General features: G+C 48.1%; 1 protein-coding gene across 7 annotated transcripts in view; it reads left to right on the top strand.

Annotated features, from left to right (window-relative positions):
* Nucleotides 1–19,751, top strand: part of KIF1A (kinesin family member 1A) — a 4,129,412-nt gene that overhangs the window by 122,628 nt on the left and 3,987,033 nt on the right. For 6 of the 7 annotated variants that reach the window (XM_069618143.1, XM_069618141.1, XM_069618142.1 and 3 more), the window contains exon 2: nucleotides 5,388–5,549. In XM_069618143.1, coding sequence (XP_069474244.1) covers nucleotides 5,444–5,549 — 106 coding nt within the window. In that variant the 5' untranslated portion in view covers nucleotides 5,388–5,443. The remainder of the gene's footprint in view (nucleotides 1–5,387; nucleotides 5,550–19,751) is intronic. The other variant, XM_069618139.1, reaches the window with a different exon arrangement.

Raw genomic sequence — 19,751 nt, 5'->3', positions numbered from 1 at the left:
AAACAAATGTGATGATGAAGGGCAAGCATACATTTTTTGAAAGAGCACAGGCAGACCTTTTGAAGGGTAGGTGACTTGTGCAGGTTACAAAAGTATATAGTGACGAAAGCAGCTTCTAAATGTAGGTACATTTGGGAAATGAAAGGGTTGTGTGACAAAGTGCAGCAGCAAATGTGTCAGAACATTATGAAAACCAGGCAAACACAAAAAATGTCATACCTTCCTGCGTCCTCACAGATGTCCCGATGAAAACAGTACCTCACATGAGTGGGTGCACCTACCTGGGTGCAAAGGGAAAAGGCTAAACCTCTGGTAACCCCAAGTCTTTCAGCAGACCAGATTTTGTGGTATTTTGCTCATGTTGACAACCTACAGATTTGGGCCTAGGGTGTCGAGGCCACCAAGGAAAACTGAGAACCCCATGCATTTCTGAAAAGAGAACACCCGTGGGAATCCACAGAGGTCTGACTTGCGCGAATCGCCCCAGAATGTATTACCCACCATCCCTGGCAAAGACCGACATTTGGCAAAAAACCCAACAATTTTCGGACATTTCACTCTGCCCACCCACAGAAACACACCACCACCAACACATGTCCTACCGTCCCGCGTTCCCACAGGTGTCCCGATGAAAACGGTAACTTACATGTGTGTGTTCACCTACCTGGGCCCAAAGAGAAAAGGCTAAACCATTGGTAACCCCAAGTCTTTCAGCAGAGTAGATTTTGAGTGATTTTGCTCTTGTGGACAACCTACAGATTTGGGCCTGGGGTGTCGCAGCCACCAAGGAAAACAGGGAACCCCATGCATTTCCGAAAAGAAGACATCTGTGGGAATCCACAGAGGTGTGACTTGCACGAATCGCCCCTGAATTTATCACCCACAATCCCTGGCAAAGTCCGAAATTTGGGAAAAAAAACTCATTTTTCTGACATTTCACTCTGCCCACCCACCGAAAAACGCTGCCAACAACACATGTCCTACCTTCCTGCCTTCCCACAGGTGTTCCAATGAAAACTGTACCTCACATGTGTGGGTGCACCTACCAGGGCGCAAAGGCAAAAGGCTAAACCACTGGTAACCCCCAAAAGGGTTTGGGGAGACAACCTACAGATTTGGGCCTAGGGTGTCGAAGCCAACAAGGAAAACACTGAACCCCATGCATTTCCGAAAAGAAGACACCCGTGGGAATCCACAAAGGTCTGACTTGCGCAAATCGCCCCACAATTTACTACCCACAAGCCCTGGCAAAATACAAAATTTGGCGACAACAAAAAAAAAAGGTTCAGACATTACCCTCTGCCCAACCACTGAAACATGCCATCAACAAAACATGTCCTACCTTTCCGCATTCCAACAGGTGTCCCAACAAAAACGGTACCTCACATGTGTGGGTGCACCTACCTCGGTGGAAAAGAAAAAGTGTTGACAGTCCACAGGTTCTACGGCAGTCCCAGGGAGCACCAGCAGGGTTCCCAACCTTTCCCTGAGGGAAATTCTGTAATGCTGTCTAGCCAGAGCTCCAGGATGGTCGGGGGTGATGTCCCTGGCCTGGGGTGGTTGTCCCTCATGAGGGTTGACCATTCACAAGTCCAGCAGTGGTTTCAGGGAGCCTCGGCGGGCTCCCCGTCCCTTCCCAGAGGAAGAAGGTGTAACGCAACCCAGCCAGAGCTCAAGGATGGTTGGGGTGATGTCCCAGGCCTTGGGCACCCGTCATCCATGTGGGTCGACCATCCCCAAGCCACGCCTGGAGCTCTGGCTGGCCTGCGTTACAGCTTCTCCCTCCTGTAAAGGTTGGGGACCCTTTCGGGGCTCCCTGGAACCGCCGCTGCTATTGGGTATCCGTCTCCGATGTGGGTCGACCACCCAAAGTCCAGTGGCAGTTCCGGGAAGCCTTCCCTGGAGGTGACATCTGTAATGCAGCACACCCAGAGGTGCAGCCTGGGCTTGCGGACGGTCAACCCACATGGGAGACAGCCGCTCCCAGGGAAACACCAATGTTATGCTGGCATGGGGGGCAATTTTGTGGCCTGACCCTGCAGTTCTATCCCAGCCCAACAATCCAGCCCAAGTCCTACCCACCCCACTGATAATGGGCTCTAACCGTAGAATACTAAAAAACAATACTCACATAACGTTGCAGCTGCTCGCGTAGAAAAAGCTGTAAACGAAACAAAAAAACATTCATTACCTATGGTCACCCCAGCAAAAACCAATCATAACTACTACTCTCCAATCACAGCCCCCATTTCAAGCCATCCCTGGTGGTCTACTGGCCCTCACCCCCCAGTAAAAACACATTTGCCCCTTCCAACTAGCAATCTGCCCCCAGGCAGTGGGGGGAAAGGGCTGTCTGCCCCCAGGGGGGCCCCATACCTGCAGTCCCATACTTTAGAAGGCCTGAACCAAGTTCTCTGGTGGTCCTCTCCCTCCCACCCCAAATGGATGGTTGGCATCTCATGTAGCCCTCCCTGGGGGCAGATGCCCCTTCCTAGGGGCAGAAATCTGCCCCCAGGGAGGGCTACATGAGGTGCCCCCCATCCACCTGGGAAGGGGGGGAGAGGCCACCCCCCTTTCATGCCCTAAAAAATCCAGGTGATCTACTGGCCCCAAACCCCCCCAAAATGAAACAGTTTTTTTTGGGTCCCTTCCCTAGGGGCAGATGGGCCCAAACCTGCTGCCCCATGCTTTGGGGGGCTGGGTGGAGTGGGCCGCTTACATAGTAAGCAGCCCCCTCACCCCTCATGTTACAAACAGATCCCTGGTGGTCTATTGGCATTGCTGGGCACGAAGCAAGCGTTCTGCGCCCAATCCACGCCCAGCAATGCTTCAAACAAAGGTGTCGTTGTAAAGGGGAGAGTCTCCCCTTTCCAATGACACCTCCCTCGATCTGAACGGCACAATAGTGCTGCAGAACACGGGAGAGAAAGGTGGAAACTCACCTTTTATTTTCACTGCGGCAGCCAAAATGGCTGCCGCAGTGAAAATTACTTTCAGCTTCACGTCAGCACGCATTACGCTTGCTGATGTGAAACTGACAGAAATCCAACCTCCGGGCCGTGAGGAGGAATCTCAGGGATCGCACAAAACAGAGTGCCAAAATGGACAAGCTATCTCGTCCTTGGCACTGCAAATGTAATGTCAAGGACGAGATAGCTCTTAAGATGGCGCTTAAGAGGTTAAGATCGAATTTGTAAGAAGGATTAGTGGATCGGACAGAGCCATACGAAGGGGAAGCCCTCTGACGTAGCTATGCCTTGGAGGGGAGGAGCCGCCGCACCCGCAGCAATCCGAGAAGCGTAGAATGCCAGACCAACATGCTAGAAACGGCAGAAAGGCTGCTATGAGGATGGAGCTTGGAGGACCATCCAACGTGATGGCGTGATCACGGAAGCACCGTGGTAAGCCTGGGCCTGTCTAACTACACTGACACCAGTGGAAGTGAGAGACCTGAAACCTCCTGTCAGCCATCATTCGCAGAGCGCAGAAATCTACGGAGATGCTGAGAGCGGGGCTGTTGCGAAGCTCAAGCCAGGGAGATGAGGAACCAAAAAAGCAGACCTGTGCCAAATCCCAAAATGCTACCCACGACAAACGAAGGTACCTGGCTGGAATGGAGAAGGTGGAGGCCACCGAGGGAACATACCTTAAGTGAAGGAAGTTTAGAAAACTAGCATTTTAAAGTTGAGACATTGAAAATGCATAAGTGCATATCTCACAGGAAAACAAGGAAAGTGAGTGGAGAAACTAAGCATGAGGCTTTGAGAAAACCAGAAAGAGAATCCTGTGAAGGATGGAAGAAGTTAATTATTGAAGAGTGGGGAAATCCCTTAATGAGAGACTTTGAAAAGTACTATGAGTCAAGATTACATATTGAACCAAGGGCTCTGAGAAAGCGCCTAGTAGAGAGACCCCATGAGTGGTGGTGCCTCACCCATGACAAAGACATATCAAGCCCCAGAAGAGTTGAGTGGAAAGAGAGTGCAATAATCATAAGAAAGACTGTAAGAGACTATCTTAAGAAAACCATTAAGGAAACTACTGAGAATATGGATGAACATTACAGCGTCTGGAATACCAGACCTATGAGCAGTTGTCGGGAGTTCATAAATAAGACACTAAGAACCTGAAGACACCATCTTAATGAACATCTTTCTAGAGGATGATCTTTTCATATCTGATGGATATGTGAACTAAAACAACCCTGAGGTAAAGTCTCGAGACAGGCGGTCGAAGGGAAGCAGCGAGAAGAGAGACATTCTTTTGGCAAACCTTAGTTATTGTATTAGTTGTAGGATCAGGTAGTTTAGATTTTGGATAGAGGACATTTTTGATTTGGAATTCTTGACGACAGCAGGTTTGTTTGGGTAGGGAACATCCATGTAGTACTACGGTAAGGCAGGCTTTTTCTTTTTTATTTTGAATAAAAAAAGAAGAAATGTCCAATGTGTCTGACTCCTACTGACCCACTAAAGATAACAAACCACTCACGGACGTCTGTTTATGGGCCCATATTAATATTAAATGCCCCAGTAATTCTGTTGAAGGGGATCTCTTTTCTGGTCCATACCAAAGGATTCTGCTAATTGTATTGAAAATAAATGTCATGGGAAAGTGGGGAGTCCACATGTTCCTGTGCCATTTACCACTTTGATCTCAGACTTTCGAAATTGATCAGTAATAACAGACACCATGCCAAATCCTCTTGGCTGACATTACAGGAATTCCTATGGAATCTACCTATTATTAGGCATAATAAAAACGATTAGAATCCTTTAGAATTCTGACCTCTTTTTACTGGAGAAGCACACATAGTAAATTACCCACTCTTTTACCCATTCCGTCTTTGAACAATTCACCAAAATGGCCTGGAGGTGGATAAACATGCAAAGAGCATTTCTGTGAATGTTTTTCAGCCTTCAGACCATTTTCAGTGCCCATTGGAAAAGAGTAATTTAAAAGCCCGCACTCTTGAAGCCCTTCACAAATGACAGCGCTTTGCCATGAGTAAACTGAGTTCTGGATAGCTCTACCAATGTCAAAAACCCTGTTAGTAAGTTCACTGTTTTTGTGACTGTGCAATTCCACCAGTAATGCACAGTGAACTGGACAAACATCACACTACTTAAATTCCATCAAGCAGACCATATACTGCCTGTCTGAGGATGTGTTTACTCTTGAAAAAACGGACAGGAAACTCTGTCAGGGGAGAACTGATGCTGATGTAGTCTTCTTGTCAGGAAATGACCCTGTCTCCTAGTGATAAAGCCTCATACACCAGCAATTGTTTATTAACAGATACCCGCACCATTTAAAAGCAGAGATAACATAATGTTTTTGTATGTATTTCTACTTACTTAACATTTTTAACTTTTCTTTCGTCTAAGGAGGCTCTGCCCAGATTTTCAAGCAGGCGACCACAGCGAAGGCTAGACATTTGAAGATGGCCGGAGCCTCAGTGAAAGTGGCTGTACGGGTGCGCCCCTTCAACTCCAGGGAGATTGGCCGTGACTCTAAATGCATCATTCAGATGACAGGAAGCACAACGAGTGAGTAAACTATATAGGATAGGGTCTTTAATGACAACCACTGTTGCAATCATTTACATGGTATGGATTGATGAATACATTTAAACCGTGCATTTATTAGGAAACGTAGGGTTGACGTAATGGCGATTTCTATGAATAGATACAATTAATGACACAATGAACATGATCTCTGAAGATGATGTGTAATTAACGATCTCAAGGTACAAGGTAAGGAAATGAGCACAATAAATACTGCACAATGAGATATTTTAAGTATACGGAAAGCAAGAGATATCTAATAATGTTGGATTATCAAGCACTCGTCAAACAGAGCATCGTCATGAAGCTATCACTGACTGGAAAGGATAATTACCTCTCTGGCAACAGGGTTATGCTATGTGATATTGTGATGAATTGCCATCTGGCAAGGGTGTGAAAGCCATGATTTTGATTTTTATTAATGAAATGATGCCCGGAATTCTATCTCTGAAAGAGTAATCTGCTCCCGTTTGATATGCTTTCATATGCTCATACCAAAAGCCTAGTGCGTACATGCGCCTTGCTGCATTAGTAAATTGAGTGAGGTGAGAAGTAATCCCGGTGCTTGGTGTGCGCAATCCTAGATAGTCAAAGTATTTCCAGAGTTAAAGAGGATTGTGTGGTCTGCAGCAGATGTGGGAATACAAGGGGATACTTCTCACTATCCCTTGACATAAACTAGAAACACTAAAAAGTGTATTCTCACTGACTGCGCTGACTCCTAATTTCGGATATGGTATTGGACAAATTCAGTCAACTTTGCATTACAAGTACGCTGGGTAGCCAGGTGAGGAGCCTAGGTTCATAGTAACAATAAAAAGAATTACTGCACAGACAACATCTGGGTTGATTTAAAGGAAGGTGTATTCCATTACAAAATACATATTTAGTGAACACCATTCAAAGAAAAGCCCGAAGATGGGTGGCGCTGTGGAGCAGTCCAAGATGGCTGCCTAGCCTCTGAGCTCTGTGCGGAGCAGGCTTTAATCCTTCAACATCTGCAGTCCTACTTGCTATATGACACTGATACTTCGCTGAGGCACTGTGCACACCCGTGGCCGTGCTCTGTGAGAATTTGGGACCTTTGGGGACCCAGCTGCGACCCCTGGGAGCTGCTGGCCGGGTGTGGAGCTCGCCGGCGCGTGGCCGTCGGCCCCTCCGCTGGGATCGCCTTCTGGCGCCCGCGCCAAGATGGCCAGAGGAGTGGCCCTGACCCCCCTCCCTTCGTACATCGCCGAGGATCCCGGGGCGCACCGCGGGAGCCCGACACTGCTGGCCAAGGGTGCTCCCTGGTGGCGAGCCGCGGCGGACATAGCCGCGTTCTGGGCCTGCGCTGGAGCGCGCCCTCCACCCTCACCCCCCTCCGGAGAATCCATCATCGGGCTGCCACGGCCCCATATTTACTGCGGCAGTCGTTTTCCACCCGGACGGAGGACTCAGGTGAGGAGTGGTGGGGTGGTGAGTGCAGCATTCCCCCCCTCCTCCCTGCGGCTGCCCATTCCACGTGCGCCCGTGTGCGCTGCCTTCATTGTGGACCCGGTGGCGCCTCTTCAGCTGTACTTGGGCCCCACTACATACCAGCCTGCCGAGTGTGGGGCTTGCCCATACAAACTAACTGAGGCCAGGCCACCTTACAATCTGCAACCGCCCAGGGGCGACACCCACCCTAAACCACCTTGCTTGCCGAGCTTGCAGGGGCATCGAGTGAGGGCCCAGCTAAGACCTACATCTACTCGCTTCATCGCCCTCCCCCCGCCGGCGTCCCTCTCCATCTTCCAGACCTACGCCGACCAAATACCAGCCAGATCTAAGAGCGCTACCCACGGGGGCACCATGGACAAGTTCGCCAAAACGGTCCCTCAAGCTGAGTCAGACCAAGCGTCATCCTCGCCTGACCCGGGCCCTCACCGCGGTGTCACACCGCCTGATCTCCCCACTTTAATGGAATCCATGGCCAAAAACTTTGCCGTCTTTCACGAAAAGCTCGACGACATCAATGCGAATGTTGCCTCACTTAAGAATCGAGTGGGCCAGGCGGGATCCAGGATCACCGAGGCCGAGAATAGAATTTCGCTCAACGAAGATGGAATCCACGTGCTCCAAGACACGGTGGCTTACCTGTCGCGGGAAATGAAAAATGTCAAGGCGAAATGTGACGATTTGGAGTCTCGCTCCTGCAGAAACAACTTGCGCATTCTCAGGGTTCCCAAGAACGTCCTTAAGGGGCAAATGGAGGATGCAGTTGAAAAACTACTTAAAGACCTGCTAGACAATCCTGATCGTTCACCGTACTTCACTGTGGAGCGAGCCCATCGGGCCCTATCGCCTCGCACTAGACCGGGTGACATTCCCAGGCCCATTATCGCTAAGATACTAAATTATCGCAACAGAGACCTCATCCTCCGCCTGTCCGGGGAGAAGGGAGACCTACGATTTGAGGCCCACACTATCAGAATCTTCCCTGACTTTTCAATTGCGGTGCTGCAGGAGAGGCGCCAATTCCTCGGCGTGAAGAAACTGCTCAGGGAGCGCAACATCCCCTATGCTATTCTGTTCCCGGCGAGGCTGAAAATTACCTACAATGGCAAGCTATATTTCTTCACAGTCCCGGCAGTGAAATTCATCGAATTGCAGATACCGCTACAGGGCCCAAGGAACGACCCCCCCAGCGGCGACTGATCATGAACAGCACGGTCCGGAATGTCGCATCATGTCCACTGATCCTTATTTTTCGATGTTTTAATGGCAACCAGTCATCGTTCACCCTGCAGATATGGCCTCCTATCACGTACATTGGGTTGCGGGCTGGCTCCTAGACGAATTACACTCTTCCTACTCCTCTTAGTGCCTGGCGCCAGCCCTAGGTCCCCCCTTCTCCTACTTCGCTGCCTGGCCTGGGGGCGCCCTCTGGGTTCAGAGGCCGATCACAAGATCCGTCTACCGCAGTAACATCACTGGGACGGCAATGCTGCCCCACATTAATCTTAAGCTGCCGGCCGCACGGCACTAGCGCTCTTCGCTGCAATTGCAATGTTTGTTTTCATTTGGTTACTCCTTATGTTTTGCCCCTGTTGTGCGGGAAAGTGGACTGTTCCACGATGGATCTGGCCCTTCGGCCCTCACCTCTTGGTGAGATTCTGCCCGGTTGGAGGCTTTTGTGTTCTTGGGTGGGGGGGCTGCACTGCATGTTGTAGTTGGGCAGTGAGGGTGGGGGCGTAGTTGGGGTTGTGTTTAAAGTAAAAGGCATGGCAGAGAGATGTAGAACATCAGCGCACTACACCTATGCGGGTGGTGAACGCAGACTATGACAAGGGAATGTACACTACTGCAGGTATGTCCCATAATATGACACCATGGCTCTTAATATAATGACATGGAATATCCGCGGACTGAGCAACTTCACCAAAGCCCACAAGATAACTGCCTATGCCCAGAGGCATGGCGTTAAGATTCTCCTCCTTCAAGAAAGTCACGCCCTGGGGCGCCTGGCAACATCCCTCGCCCCGACTTGGGGCAACAACAGGTACTACACGAAATACTCAACCCAGTCCAGGGGGGTACTGACATTAATCCACAAATCAGTCCAGTTCTCATTGCGCACCAGCCATATTGACCCCGAGGGTAGATTTGTAATACTTCACTGCTTGCTCGCCAACATGGAATGCCTCCTTGTTAATACATAGGCCCCTCATTTTGACGCTCCAGAATTCTTCAACGCCATCATCAGTATACTTCTAAAGTACATTGGTATTCCGGTCCTATGGGGGGGTGATATGAATTTAATCCTAGATGGCGACCTAGACAGATCCGGTACCTCCCGCAGAGCCCCATCAAGCGCGGCTCATAGGCTCCTGGCGCACATGAATACACTTGGTCTTACAGATGTATGGAGAACCCTCAACCTTCAGTCTAGAGAGTACACTTTTTACTCATTGGTGCACAATAGCCACTCCAGGATAGATCTCTTTCTCATATCAGGCTGTATGGTGGGCAGGGTCATGGAGTCCAACATACTACTGTGCACACTATCGGATCACTCACTGATGACACTACGCATAACACTGGGACAGGACGGCCCCCCTTCCCGCTCCTCTTGGAGATTCAAGGCTGAGGCCCTATGGGACATAGTCTTCAAGGCAGATATCCTGGCTGATATTAACACCTTCTTTGACTGCAACAACAGGCGGGATACCACTGACTGGGTGCGATGGGAGGCATTCAAGGTCTTTACTAGAGGGATGTGCATGTCTAGAGAAGCCGGGGTTCTCAAAGCTGTCAAAAGTAGCCTGCAACGGTCTGAGGCAAAACTAAAGGAACTTAAGAAAGAATATGCTGCTGCCCCTTCCCCGACCATACTGGCACAGATCAGAGCGGAATTGGAAGTATTTGAGTCCCACGCCCAAAGGGAGGTCCAGTACTATGCCGTCCCGTAGTGGCCAGGAAATATGGAGAGGGTGACAGACCGTGGAGGACGCAGTCCAGGCTGGTCCGCACGGAGGGGGGCAGGACTCGCATTGACTGTGTCAAAAACGCAGACGGCAACCTCTGCTGGTCTGACCAGGACATTCTTACGACGTTCACTGCATTTTACACAACTCTATACGGCCCCCAGCAGGAACATAGTTTACAAGACACAGATGCCTTGCTGGGCCAAATACCCATGACCCTCCTCTCCCGCACCACTAGCGACCAGCTTGAAGCTCCATTCACCCTTGACGAGATAACCACAGTCATCTCGAACTGCCCGATGGGCAAGGCTCCTGGCCCGGACGGTCTCACCAGTTCTATCGAGAGCATGTAGCGATCCTGGCACCCAGACTCTTGGAGGTTTGGAATGAGGCACTAAGCCTACGCACCCTGCCCCAATCCATGCGCGAGGCGCTCATAACCATGCTTCCCAAACCTGGCAAACCGCTGGACGAATGCGGCTCTTACAGACCCCTCTCTTTGATCAACACCGACATGAACATATTCGCCAAGATCATCGCCAACAGATTCCTCACTATTACGACACGTCCATCCCGATCAAAGTGGTTTTGTGCCCGGCAGGTCCACAGCGCTCAATATCCGCCACTTGTTTAACATCCTGGCCAGAATTGACCCCAAGGCAAACGCTCTAGTGGTCAGCCTTGATGCCCAGAAGGCTTGGACATGGTGTCGTGGCAATACATGTGGACGGTACTCGAAAAAATGGGAATTGGCCCTCGCATGATGTCGTATATCAAGCTGCTCTACACAGACCCCATAGCCAGAGTCCTGGTCAACACTAGGACCTCGGCCCCCTTCGCCCTCCACAGAGGTACCTGCCTGGGATGCCCGTTCTCCCCGATACTTTTTACACTTGCCATCGAACCCATGGCTGACAGCGTCAGGGCCAAACACACGCGTAGAGATATACGTCTACGCGACGCCCCGGAGATCATCTCGCTGTATGCGGACGATGTGCTACTTTATATCAGGGACCCGTACACCCACCTGGACCCGGTCATACGGGACATTACCAAAATTGGCACTTTTTCAGGCTTTTCCATCAACTATGCCAAATCTGACATTTTCCCACTCACACCGACTACAACACAGCCGTCATGCGAATTTCCCCTTCGCTGGTCACCAAAGGGCATCAAATACCTCGGTGTGCAAGTATCCCTCACCATGTCTTCACTACTGGCTGACAATTACGGGGCTGTAGCGCAGCTTGCCGAAGTTCAACTGTTGGGATGGCGTAAGCTCCCGCTCTCCTTGTCGGGCAGGCTGGCTCTAATTAAAATGATAACTGTCCCCAAATTGCTCTATGTCTTCATCAATGTGCCGATCTGGCCTGGAAGGCGATACTTCAGGAATCTGCGCTCTCTCTGCGCTCAGTTTTTGTGGCATTCCGGTGCGGTCCGGAAGAAGTGGCAGCATATGACCCGTCCATACTAGGAAGGGGGCTTCACCGCTCCTGACTTCGCAAAATACTGGACTGCTGCACAGGCCCAACACGCCACATACTTGGACACGTTCACTGACCCCCCCCACATGTGAAGCTCGAGAAGCTAGCTGGCGATGGGGTTAACGCCCTCTCTCTTATACTCCACCACACATTTCACACTGATGCCCAGGCCGACCCCGTGGCGACTGCAATCATGGCGTGGAAACAAATACTACATTCACAACCCGGCCTTCACCCGTATTATAAATGGTTGCCCATTTGGCAATTCCCAGGTCTCACCCCCACACATGATAAACTTCTAATGAAACACTGGGAAGACTTGGGATATCGGGCCTTGACCGATTTCTATCCCGATGGGAAGTTCATCACTCCGCAAACATGGAGTCGGGGCCACTCTGGTACTGCGCTAGAACTACTGCACTATTTCAGGCTGAGAGCAGCGTTTCGAGCCTACTGGCCCTCAGACCCTAATGAGCCCCCAGACGCACCGGAGATACACTCTATATCTAACTCAGCCGGGGCTAGAGGGATCGTGCCTTCCCTATATAAAATGCTGATGACCAACCCCACAGAGTTGCCACTTGCGGCGCCCGAGCTATGGAGCGAAGAATTGGGACACCCTGTCACTGACGCAATATGGAAGAAGAGGTGCGTACAAACCCGCGCCACTTCCTTTAATGCCAGATACAGATGCTTACAATATAAGCTCCTAAATCGCCTGTACTACACTCCGCACAGACTGGGCAAATTTACACGCACTCAGGCTCACCCCTGCCCTAGATGTAAATCTTTAGATGTGGATCATATGCACATGTTTTGGTCCTGTGATGCATTGGGTCCATACTGGAAGGCCATAATAGACGACCTCACTGAAATCACAGCGCTCCCCATCTCCCCGGAACCGTTAGCTGTATTGTTTGGCCTCTGGGATAGCCCTGAATTGGGGAAAATGTCCAGGTTTCTGAATGTCGGTACTATAGTGGCAAAAAAATGCATATTGCTATGTTTGATACGCCGCTCCCCGCCCTCATTTCAAATGTGGCTGAGGGCCCTCACCTGGACTCAAACGTGAGAAGAGGACTACATCAACATCCTCCCGCAGACCTCCCGTCCCAAGAATGTGTGGTCAAAATTTTGTACCTATCTGAACAACAAAGATGATCTAGAACTGTTGTCTTCCCCCCCTCCTGGTGAGGTGAACTAGTCCTTCCCTGAGCCTTATATGTCTGCTCGATTGGACACCTGCCCCCGCTTGTATCTACCATGCGATTTGTAGTCGCTCATGTACCTGCTACCACATTCACCTTGTACATTTTGCTGATTGCCTGTTCTTTCGCTATGCCAATAAAGAAAGTTAACAAAAAAAAAAAAAAAAAAAGAAAAGCCTGAAAACCTTGAAACTGCCAGGTCAATTTAATGAGAACCAATGGCACAAGAAATGCAAATAAGCACCATATTTGGAAACAGACCAATCAAAAAGAGGTCACTGAGAAACTAAAAAACGCCATGCCAACACGTGTTTCAACCCTCTTGGGTCGTCTTGTATAAGTGTTTAAGTTACTTGGGTACAAACATGAAAAAACTGCTTGATTCGGGCAGGTAAGTTGGTCGATTGCATAAAGGTTCCATTCACCCCAAAGTTGATTGTGAAGCGTTAGCTTGGAATGTATTTCTGTGTTGAGCTTTAAATCTTGGTCTCCCGCTTTTTGATTTCCATGTTGCGGATGTCCTATGTGTGCAAGATAGGCATATTGCCTGAGCAGATAATACACGTAAAGTATACGTTGATGTGGGAAAGTGTCGGTTACTTGATTGCAGTGTGAAAGAGCTCCTGTTCCAAGAGGAACCAGAGCTCTTTTGCACTGCAATGAAGCAGAGATTTTTTGGATTTCTCGCATCAATGCGTTTAATAGGAGATTGATTTAACCGACACATTCCCAGTAATTCTTTTTATTGTTACTATGAACCTAGGCTCCTCACCTGGCTACCCAGCATACTTGTAATGCAAAGTTGACTGAATTTGTCCAATACCATATCCGAAATTAGGAGTCAGCGCAGTCAGTGAGAATACACTTTTTAGTGTTTCTTGCTGCATTAGTAGTCTGGTCTGCAGCACGTGCTCTACCAGTGACACAGTAACACAATAGAAGATAAACCCCTGTGCTATTTCACAAAACTGGCTTAATACATGTTCATTTTAATAAAGCATAGAACACTGCGTTAGTTTGAAAAATACCTATGTATTGAAAAAATTATTATACAAAATCAAAACAGCATAAGACAATTCCACACAGCTGGGGGACACAACAATTCTTCAGTTGATCAAAACAATTCTGGTTACCCCCCTTTGCCCCTTTCTTTCACATGATCTACAATTTGTCTTGTGAGATGTACTACAGCCAACCATCTTTCACCCAGCCACACTGTTAGGGAGAATTCTCATTTAATGGCTAATTTCCCTTACCTATAGAGTCCCCCAGCAGCTTTGCTGGATTTGAAGGGTTTGTTTCTTTTTTACCTGCTAAGAGTGAGACTCTTTTTTCCACTCTTAGGCATATTTGCTATGTGTGTTCTAGGCTATTCTTTTGTGTTTAATGCCTATGGGGTTTTCTCTCACCCGTAGGAACCATCTTTATGCACATGTGTTACACAGCACCCTCCGTGCAGTGACACAGGGGTGTCGTAGCGACCCCCAAACATAGACTCCATACCCTGGGACTAACTACTGTCTTCCAGAGCATGTAAAGTCTCCATTGACTTTCCTAGTCAAATCTTACGAACTTAACCAGTACAACCCATCTTACTATGGAGGTACTGGAAAGGGTTAATAGTTTTTCCCTTAGGTTCATTTTCGAGGGGGTACCTTAAAGTCCCGCTCTCTAAAGTTTCTGGCTGGTGGCAGTGGTTACTGCCAAAAATATTCAACCGCAAATATTTTTGACAGCCTCTAACATATCGCCGGTTTATTTTATTATTAACTTTACTCCAGTAGGTTTTATTTGCCAGAACTTTAATATAACTTCTTTCTCGAGTCTTACTCCATACTCCTAACCCAGGTCGGGGATCCTTTGTTCGCTCTTTTGGTGGGCTTCTGCCAAGAAGCCCTCCTTTCAGCGCCTCTGAGTCTGGGGTGGGTCTGTTTTTTGGGAGGGGGAGTAGAACACCTGGACAGAATTGCCACAGCAACTCAGGTCGCACTCTAACCTGATAGGCTGGAGGGTCTCCCGCCAAGAAGACCACTCCACTGTGTGAGTGACAGCTAGGCTGTATGAATGGGTCTCTTTCTGCATAAAAGCAGGGTCCTGAGGACTGGAAGAGCAAGACGTTGCCACTGGAACTACGGAACCGAAGGGGAGAGAAGCCACAGACATCTTCAGCATCTACACCACCAGTGAAGCCCTGCCAGATCGTCTCACCACTTTTCTTCCACACGACAATAGGAGATCTTCATCGAAAGAGCCTCCTTCCCTTGAGCTGGTGGGAACAACCAGTTCACCCATCGCTTCTCCGGACCTGCCTTGGTCGAATCGACGGTGCCCCGCACTTGGAGACCGGATAGCCAGGCAACTATCGACCCGGACCGCGATTAAAAGGAGCCTACCTTTTAAACTTTGTTTGGCAGCACCACGGCTGGTTTCATCCCTGAGTAGTGCAGTGACTCGAACCTTCCTCCACGACGAGAGCCTCTCTTCCTCTGCTGGACCCCTCGAACTGCAGGAACTACCAGGAACAACCACCACCGCAGGAGCCACTTCTTCACGTATAAGGTACATTGTTCCGCCAGGCCTCCATTTTCCCGTGGTAGCCCTAAAGGTGTTTTAAATCCTTTATCTACTTGTTGGGTTGGCCACCCTCTCTCTTAACATTGTCTTTCGCCTCGCATCCATCTCTTCAATATTTTTCTACTAAAGACTTGACTGCAGATACAAGAACATTTCTGCTCCTAAGCTCTTGGTCCTGTACCACTGACTCTGGCTCAGGCATATTGACTCTGGCTGATTTGTTAGATCTGCTCCCACTAGATTGGTTTTCAATGAGAAATGTGTTGATGCACCTAAATCTTCTAAACCCCTCTTCCTTCCTACTGTTTTAACTTGTGGAGTGCCATTTTGCTCAGTTTTCATTCACTTATCTTTCTGCTAAAGTGTCACTGTGCATTACTTGTTCACAAACCTTCAGGGAAGTGTTGCTAGGGGGTGTCTGAAGATATTTCGGTTTAACTTGGGCTTTCCCTCCCTTTCGGTAAATTGTTAGAGTGCCGTTTGTCGTTGGTTTTCACTGTGCCATTTTGCTCAGTTTTTACTCTTTCTCAAACTTGTCTACAATTGAATAGGGAGTTGTATATACTTTTCCTTGACTAAACTGAACTTACTTTATCAACTGTGATTTATGTGTTGAACTAGATGTGTATAGAATAAATATATTCTCTTTTTGATACAAAGCTTTGGTCAGTTTTTCCTTGTTCCATAGTACTGTAATACCTATTGTGCAAACCCTGAATACTGCTCATCTCCCTCTTGAGATAAGTCTGACTGCTCAGCCACAGCTACCAACTAAATCTTTGTGGTACAGACTGATACCAAAGGGGATTTATTGCTCTCACCTGTAGTCCTAATCTGGTGTAGCGCTACCTAAGGGAACTGCACTGGATTCTGCCTAACACACACTCTCATTCATACCAACACATGTATCTAAAACAAACCCACATGCAGAGGCAAAAAGAAAACAACAAATGCAAAACAGGAACTAAATTGGAGGCTGAACAATCTGATCAGCTCCCCTTGTTTGGTATACAAATACAGCAAGCGCTGTCAATAGTGAACACTATGCAGCATTTCTCTGTAAAACATGGCGGATGAGTGGGTCACCTACGTCACTATAAATCTCATGCAGTTACAGAACCCTAATCACAAAAGCTAGTTGATATGCGCCGACTCGTGTTTTGGCTGTTGATGTGACAATAACTGTATGGGTCACATAAGGCCTTCTTCGGGGCAAGGAAATGGAAGCATGGAAGATGGTCAGGAATCCAATCAGGAATGTCTGGGAATCTCGTTCTGTGCTGGGTCAGGCTGCAGGCCAAACCTGCTAAGTTTGTGGGTGTGCGCTGTCTTTGCCGTCCGCAGCGGCCTGTGAGGGCTGACTGCGTGCGGACTACATGTCGGGCACCTCTTCTGGTAGACATGATCACTCGTTTTGCTTGGTCCTCCTAAACGGAGTTTGCCTCAACGGGATCCAGTTCAGACTATTATTGTGCATGCAGCCCGTCCTTTTTAGCACCGTCTGGGTTGCTAAAGTGATTTTAGAATTACTTGTTTCCTGCGGTGCTGCAAGCCTTTGTTGATCCTGTCACTCACAGCCGTTCAAGTGCAGAGAGGTACCAGTGGCACAGAGCAGGCTCCGAGGTCACAGGTGCCCATTTTACAGCTGCATTGACAGCCAAGATATGCACCCCTGCACCAAATCTATGATGGCCATAAGCAGCCAATGTTGGTGGCAAGGTAAACTATAAATACAAGCTATGGCTGGGTTAAGTCATGGTGCATTGCACCATGGACGGAGGAAATGGGGGGAGCAGGGGTGATAAATCCCCCACAATTTTAAGCAGGGGGAATACAATATGATGTATCTCCCCCAGATCTGGAGCAAAGGAAAAGAAAGGCTGTATATTTTTCCAAATGGGAAGCATGTTCTTCTTTTTAGGAACGTGCCTTTCTTTTCCCAAGTGCTAGAAATGTAAACCAGCCATGTTTTCCTTCCTTTGAATTGCTGATTAAGGTCACTGGCGTGTGGAGTAGAGGGTGAGTGGGCACATAGCTGGATGCTGTTGCACCCGCTCTCACCTTCCCGTCAGAGGCTAGATGGCAAATCAGAGAAATCAAAGACTTTCTCTGGAGCACCTTTTCAACGATAGTGAAAAGATTGTAATGTTAAACCCACAAAGGCGCTAAGTAATATTTTCTTTGTATGATTCAGAGTTAAAATATATTAATATACAAATAGAATGGCTGTAATTTTGTAATGCATGAAAAGCAAATAAAAGCAATTTTACTCCTGCTCACACCCACCACATCCACTGATCTTGGACAAAGGCAGAGGCGGGGCATCTTTGGAGTGCCAAATAATTTCAGATTGGCCTGCCCCATTTACCTATAATTTGCTTTATTTAGATATAGTGAGGTGAGAATTGCTTTCCTGTTAAACACATGCTGGTATTTATTTGAATGTGATGGGTTGGAGAGGAGACCTGTGCTTTTGTACCAGCAGGATACACAAACACCACCCTTTAAGGGTAATTTATTAGCAGTTAATGCTGAGGGCTTGGTCAGCATTCTATTGCAAAACTGATATTTCACAATTTGTCACAGAGAGAAGATGTGATAATTGTCACTAGAAGGCACATTTTTAAGAAGCGAGGTGAATTTTCCTAATCATTTGGGTTTGGAGGGATAGTTAAATGGGTAATATTTACTTTGCTAATCAGAACACAACCACGGCACAGGTAAAGAATGAAAGAACAGACAAAAGACAGATGCTTCAGTAGAACTTAATTCACCACCTGAGCCAGAAGAGTCTTGGTTTAGCTACAGTTTCCCTACATGGACCAGCCTTTCAACTGAAGGAGCTTGCCAGTCGCCAATCATGGAAACGCTGCTTCTTAGTCCTCTTTCCTAGTGGACCTACTTTCTTGCTCCATGAAGCAGAACTGCTACCTGCTGACTTCGCCACTCACCCTCGAGCAGGAATGGCGTCACAGCCTTTACATTTTTGTCTGTTGAAATGTGCCATGGCAATTTGGGGACCAGGAGCAGGTGCCCCAAGTAGGACGTCTTATGAAACAGAAACAAACCCCTTTAATTTGGGACACTGGGCCTCATTACGACCCCGGCGCTAATCCATGGTGCTATTAGCACCATGGTCCATGCCGGGGTCCGCCATGGTGAATGGCGGAATTACCGCCCCATTCCAAGGTTGGCGGGGCAGTAATTCCCCATTCACCATGGGCCCTTCCCCATTCCCATTTTTGCCCCATAGGGCTCAATGGGAATGGGGAAGTCGCTAAGTACGGTGCCGCAAATTGCGGCACCGTACTTAGCACCAAGGTCCCTTTGCGGCACCCTACTTTAACGCCTGCTAAAAGCAGGCGTTAAGGTCGGGTCCCGCAAAGCGACCTCGTAATCAGGCGTTAAGGGTTTAACAGCGCCGACACCTTTTATGGCGCCATTAAACCCTTAATGCCAGGGTCGAAATAAGGCCCACTATATTTAAATGTGCACAGTGTACACATTGCAGACTATCACCTCCTTCTGGCAGTCTCTGACAATGTTAGCACCTCATTTGCCTTTTTATTCAGAATTCCTCATTAGCACTCTGCTGTCAAAGAGCAATTAATAGGTTTTCCTGGGACATTTAGTGTTTCAGCCCCTGCTGGATGCCGTTCCCGTGATAATATGTAGCTATCATCTACCACACTGCATTCTTTTAACTTTATTATAAACACCCCTGTTTGTTTTTACTAGTTGTAAGGCAAAAGGGGCTCTTAACATCGTGTTGAAAATCCCCACTAGCCTTGACACTTCTTCAGCTGGCCCTGCCCCAGAGCCACCTGCCAGACTGACCCACATTTTACAGAACCCAGCTTTTCACATAAATACATGTAAATACGCTCAGCAAATATGTACTTGTTCAATTTTGCTGGACATTTACTAAATTGACATGATGTAGCTGGTTAAATAGCTCAGTGGGTTGCTGCATCCCATCCCATCAGAGCCAATCAGACTTTCATCCTTCTTAAAGTGATCAAATGGGTGCCATTAAGTGGGTCTTAGAAACATTTGTTGGTTGCTAGCGTGCTAAGAAGCGGCATGATTGTGTCCGGAAGTGATAGAAACAATGTCATTGTTTGAATATACATACTTTTATTTTTAATTTTGACTGAAAGTTGGTAAAGCAGAACTTCTTTAGAAAGTGTCAGGCTTTTCTTTTTGATTTGGTAAATTGAAAGAAAATGTGTTCATCATTAAGAACCTTCTTTAATTATATACATGAAGCAGGTACATTTGCCCACATGCTCTTTGGCAATAAACATGCCAGAACTAAGCCGGGTAATTATAGCACTGCACATTCACAAACAATACCAGCTAACTCGAGCTCTTAGCCATGTAAACTCACAAACCTCCCCAGCATTGTATACTTACCAACCCATTGCACTGCACACCCACATCACCCCGCACAGCACATACACCCTACTC

Source organism: Ambystoma mexicanum, chromosome 10 (assembly GCF_040938575.1).
Source record: "Ambystoma mexicanum isolate Mex_15411 chromosome 10, UKY_AmexF1_1, whole genome shotgun sequence".
NCBI classification, from domain to species: domain Eukaryota; kingdom Metazoa; phylum Chordata; class Amphibia; order Caudata; family Ambystomatidae; genus Ambystoma; species Ambystoma mexicanum.
This window is presented reverse-complemented; position numbering and strand designations above follow the sequence as displayed.